The sequence below is a fragment of the Terrapene carolina genome, unplaced genomic scaffold (genome assembly GCF_002925995.2).
Source record: "Terrapene carolina triunguis isolate 2854851 unplaced genomic scaffold, T_m_triunguis-2.0 Scaffold633, whole genome shotgun sequence".
NCBI classification, from domain to species: Eukaryota; Metazoa; Chordata; order Testudines; family Emydidae; genus Terrapene; species Terrapene triunguis.
This window is the reverse complement of record NW_020664984.1, coordinates 1,044,330-1,049,543: the sequence shown is the minus strand read 5'-3', so window position 1 is coordinate 1,049,543 and position 5,214 is coordinate 1,044,330. Positions and strand designations below refer to the sequence as shown.

Genomic DNA, 5,214 nt, shown 5'->3' with positions numbered 1-5,214 from the left:
GCTGGCTCTTCACTTGTGGGGCGGCCACCTTGAACTTTTATGGCATCTTCAAATTGCAGCCGGGGCGAATCCCTCCCGGGGGTGACGTCACTGGTGGCGATGGAGTTTACACCCGGGGTGGATGTGTCCCACTGGCTCTGTATTTCCAATCCACTCCACCAAGACGCTGAGGAGCAGCCAGGTTGCTGAAGCTGAGCTGTACGCAGTCAGGCCCAGATCCTCAACGGCGTTTTGGTGCCTAACTCCCATTGGCGCCTTTAGGCTTTTTGGAGGATCTGGGCCTTACTTCCCCCACGTCTGGTGCAGAAAGAGAGCAGGGTGGGAAGGATTGTCCTGGAGTCTCCAGGAACCAAGGATTAATCTTTAATGAGAGATGATGTCATGGGATGAAACCTCCAGGTAGACGTCCAACTGACACTGGCATTCCTAGCTCTGATGGTAACTTTGGGCCCCATCCTGCATTGTCTATTTGCCCTTAGCATCAATGGCCAAGGAATGCAACATCCAGCCCTAAAATGTGTTCCTTGGGGGGGAAATCTGGAGCACTTGGCAGGTGGTCAAAGGGGCTGGGGTGAGCGTGCACCCCTGGCCGTCATGGGAGCCCAAGAGGGGGCAGCGTGAGCAGGAGCAGAGGGTGATCCCCTGGGAACACCAAAGCCCTTTAATGAGCAGATTAAAACTGGGAAGACAACAGCAAACCCCCTAGCCCTCTCCTCCCCCAATCTGTGATTCCTGCTCTGTGTGTGCGTGTGTGTGTCCCAACCTTTGTGTGTGTGTGTGTGTGTGTGTGTGTTGCACTGCAGCTGCAGAAGAGGACACTTCCACCTACGTGTCACGAGCAAAGCAATCAAGAGAAGGCGCTGCCTCAAATGAGCCCCATAATGACTTTCTCAGCTCTGGGAGTGGGCCCTTCATTTCCCTTGCTTTTATGGCAGGGCTCTCCCCTCGGCAGGCTGGGTCCCTGAAACCTAGTGAAACCAAAGCTAAGGGGAGACGGGGGCGGGGGGGGACATTACACTGTCTTTTGCCTGGCCTTGCAGGGGGAAACGCTTTGCAGATGTTTTGGGCCCTGGCTTGCTCTCTCCCTCAACTCCCATTTCCTCCCCAATAAAAAGAAAGCCACGCTGGAGTCTTTTGACTGGGGCCAGCCCCCCCGCAGGGCCTGGGACGGAGGTGTGACTTTTCCCAGCTCATTAGGAAAAGGTGTACAATTTTCAGAATTTCAAAACCTAATGACCATCTGAATCCCATCAGTGGAGCCTGCCACGATGAGCAGGTAGCAGCAGCAGCCAGTGCTGGGGAAAGGTGCAGTGGTTTGGGTGCTAGCCGGGGACGCCTGGGTTCAATTCCCTGCCACAAACTCCTTGTGCGACCTTGGGCAAGTCACTTAGACCCAGATCCCCAAGGGTATTTAGATGCTTAATTCCCACTGAATTCAACTTGAGTTAGCTGCCTAAATACCTCTGAGGATCTGGGTTGTAGTCTCTCTGTGCCTCAGTTGCCCATCTGTAAAATGGGGATAAAAGCATTTCCCTACCTCACGGTAATGACAATAAATCCATTAGCGTGGGAGGTGCTCAAATGCTATGGTAACAAGGGCCATATCAGAACCTGGGATCAATAGCTCCATAGATACCAGCAGCCGCCCAGGTCTGGGCTGATGAAATACTGTTCCGGATTCTGCCAGTCCTGCGCACACTGCCCTCCGCGAGTTGTCCCACTGAAATCAAGCAAGGTGCTTCTCAGCCTGAGTACAGGGGGGGAGCAGGATCCGACCCTAAGAGCAAAGAGCCCCAAAATGCAGAGGGCATCAAGCCAGAGAGGGGAGTGAGGCACAAGGAAAAGCAAAGGAATCACTGCCTCAAATGACGCTATAAATCAGTGCCACCTGTAACCCTGCAGCCTGCATTCCCCTACTCAGGAGAAACTCCCCTGAAGCTAGTGTTCCCATGTGAGCCAAGCTTCGCTTCCTCGGTCTGCAGGTCCCTGGGCCCCTTCCACAGCCCTAGCTCTGGCTCTGAGGGGTGGGGGTGGCATATTTCCAACCAAGGACCCAGGGCAGAAATTGATGAGGAAAAGGGGGTTGGGAGAGAGGAGAACTTGGGGTGCTTTGCCTCCTGGATTGATGTACATAGAACCTCTCCTCCTCGCGCCGGTTTGGCGCCATATCCATGGGCTGGCAGCTCCACCGGAGCTGACAAGGTGGAAACCATGGGATGGAAGTGACTCTGGAGGTTTGTGTGTGTGTAAACCCAAGGGGCACCCCACCAGCGACCCTGCGATCTTGGGAGATTTCTGAAGCTCCTGTCAAGTGGATCCCCCCCCCCGCCCCTTTCCAGCTCCCCGGCCCATCCATTAATTGGATCCCTTGTTGGCCCGGACACCTTTTTCATCTGCTACTTAGGGGCGAACAAAGGCTCAGCAGGAACCATTAGCACTTCAGGGTCCCTGCTCCGGATATAAGGGAGGGAGCGGGGCTGGCCTGGCTGTATGATCAGCCCCTCACCTGCTGCCGCCGCCTCCTCCCGGTGCAGGGACCCCCTCGCCGATCTCTGGCACCGCCTGGCCATGCTGACTACGACCCTGCTGCCCTTTGGGCTGCCCGCTCCGGCCCTGCTGCCTTACCCCGGCCCCCCGCCCCCCGGACACTCCCCCAAGGCTCCGGCGGGGAAATCCTTCACCATCGACGCTCTCCTGGGCCGGTCAGAGCCCTCGCCGCCGCCGCTGCCTCCTGGCGCCGGGCGCTGGGACCCCGGCTGGCCAGACAGCGCCTGGCCGGGCGGTGCGCTCCAGCTGTGCGCCCAGGCGCATCCCCTCCTGCAGCCTCGGCCGCTCTACCCCGTCTGCTACCCGGCCCTGGCGGGCTGGCGGGCCCCTCTTAGAGCCCCAGGTAAGAGCCTGATGTCCCCCGACTCTCCCCGCACTGCCAGGGCCCCCCACTCGTGGCCAGCACCCCGCGCCTCTCCTCTGAGCTCTTTCTTTCGTCTTTACGCACAGGGTATCTGCTCTCCAAATGCTGCTTCCCAGGCTTCAGAGCCAAGTCGGGCAAATCCAAGCGGGTCAGGACCATCTTCACCAGCGACCAGCTGGCCCGGCTGGAGAAGGAGTTCGCCCGGCAGCAGTACATGGTGGGCACCGAGCGGTGTCTGCTAGCCTCCGCTCTGCACCTCACCGAGGAGCAGGTAAGACAAGCCTGCCTCTCCCCCAGCCCTGTACCTAGAGGGTGGTAGGGATGGCAGTGCCAGGGGAACCAAGGAGGATAGAGCCTCCTCCATCTGCAAAGTTACCTGCCCCATGGTCTGGCTCCCCAGTGTGTCCAGCTCCAAGGGGGACAGAAAGAGACGGATGAAGCCCACCCATGGCTTGAACCCTACATAGGCTTCACAGGTTTCTCGCCATCCTCCCTGGAGTTGGGCACACATTCCCATTGACTTCAATACAAGTTTTCCTCCAAATAAGGGCTGCAAGATGGGGCATTTCCCAGTCTCTCCCCCTCCCTGCCCCCAGCCCAGTGCAGGACTCACTCTCCCATGGGCTTTCTCTAGTTTTTCTATTTTTTGGGGGGAGGGAGACAGTCAAGTGACTGTATACATAAGAGCCTCCCAAGGGAAGGGGAGTGGAAGCCTTCTGGAGCCCAAGCCAGACTGAATAAAGCCCCTGAGAACAGCCTGGGGGCAGGATTCCAGCAGCAGCTCCCATCTAGGAACAATGTGGAAACCTCTGTGAGCTTGATTCTGCCCTCCTTCCTCTGGGCCTGACCCAAAGCCCACCAAAGTCGGTGGGACTTCTCCTGCTGGCTCCAGGGCTTTGGGTCAGGCTCTCTGAGTAGCTCAATGGCTGTGGCTACTCACTGGGAGGAAGGAAGGAAGAATCTGGTTCCAAAGGCTCTTAAAAGCTGGATTTTTTCCACGTTTCTCTTGTTGCTGTGGTCTGGGACAGTAACTAGTCTCTGAAGTCTGAGCTCTCCAAAGCAGGGACCAGTATTATTGCTGATATCACAGCAACAGCTCCGCTCAGGAACTGGGTCCAATGGGTGCTATAGGACCCCTGGTCAGAACCAGTATCTTCCCCCAAAGGCTTACAATCTAAATAGACAAGACAAAGTACTATTCCCCTTCTCCAGGTGGGGAACTGAGGAACAGACAAGCCTGTAGCAGAGCAGGGAATTCACCCCAGGCTAACCATTGGGCCTTTCTCTCACTCAACACCTCTGCATGCTGCTACCATGGCAAGCTGCCCTGATGAGATCCAGCTGATGGTTAGGGCCCAGATCCTGAAAGATACTTAGGCACCTAACGCCCATGGAACTCAATTGGAATTAGACACCTAAAGAACTCTGAGGATCTGGGCCTAGGTTCTCAGCATCTCACAGGAGGGGGAATCAAACCCAGCTCTCCTGAGTCAGTCAACACCCCTTTACCCCCATTCAGGGATAACTGGCTCTCTCCAGCAACTAGTCAAATGTGTATTTTGACTGATCCTGATCTGACCCAAATCAATGGGAGTTTGACTGCCAGTCAGCACAGGATCGGGCCCTGGGATGGGCAGGAGAGGCAGAGGGGGCTGGCTGCCATCTCCCACACCCACACACAAACTTTTCAACCAGGGAGGTGTCTCTGAAGCTGCATCTACCTCGGGTTTTGCACAGGTGCCCATCACCACAGCATCTGAGGCCTTCCAAGGTTATTAGATCTGCTTAGCGAAGGTCCCTGCTAGAGTCTGAGTTTTAAAAGCGAAACGTCTTCTCTTCCAAAGGTAAAAGTCTGGTTCCAGAACAGACGGATCAAGTGGAGGAAGCAGAGCCTGGAACAGCAACAAGCCAAACTGGTGAAGATGGGTCTGGCCACTCCTCAACGGAGCCGGGATTCACAGACCCACCAGGGAGAGGAAGGGGACAGGGACTTTACCAAGGAATCTACCGATGATCAGGAAGGTTTGTCCTCCCCTCACTTGGAGTAATCTACTGCACATCTCTCTGGACAGACTCTCCTGTGCTGTGCTTCGGGTCCTCACCCCTGTACATACTGTATTATAGCTGGCAACATGCATATCTAATATATACAGCGTAGGGATTATTTTTTGCAGTGCAAAAATAGATTAATTTATGCAATTGTTTAAAAAAAATAAAACACAATGACTCTGCTACTCTAGCCGGCTCAGGTTCTTACACCAGGCCTGTCACTGGCCTCTGGGCACCGACATGAATTACGTAGT

At 55.6% G+C, this 5,214-nt stretch overlaps 1 protein-coding gene across 1 annotated transcript; it reads left to right on the top strand.

Moving 5' to 3' along the window:
- The first annotated feature begins 2,568 nt into the window (after positions 1–2,568).
- Positions 2,569–4,959, top strand: LOC112109321 (homeobox protein not2-like). Its single transcript, XM_024203777.2, has 3 exons — positions 2,569–2,890; positions 2,998–3,182; positions 4,756–4,959. Exons 1-3 carry the CDS (start codon positions 2,569–2,571, stop codon positions 4,957–4,959), a joined length of 711 nt encoding a protein of 236 aa, XP_024059545.2.
- The last annotated feature ends 255 nt before the right edge of the window (positions 4,960–5,214 follow it).

What these genes read in the sequence shown, in the direction of transcription:
- LOC112109321 (XM_024203777.2), top strand. Translation starts at nt 2,569, where the DNA reads ATGCTGACTACGACCCTGCTGCCCTTTGGGCTGCCCGCTCCGGCCCTG. An exon ending in GGCCCCTCTTAGAGCCCCAG is followed by an intron (nt 2,891 to 2,997) that starts GTAAGAGCCTGA and finishes CTTTACGCACAG; the next exon opens with GGTATCTGCTCTCCAAATGC. An exon ending in TGCACCTCACCGAGGAGCAG is followed by an intron (nt 3,183 to 4,755) that starts GTAAGACAAGCC and finishes TCTCTTCCAAAG; the next exon opens with GTAAAAGTCTGGTTCCAGAA.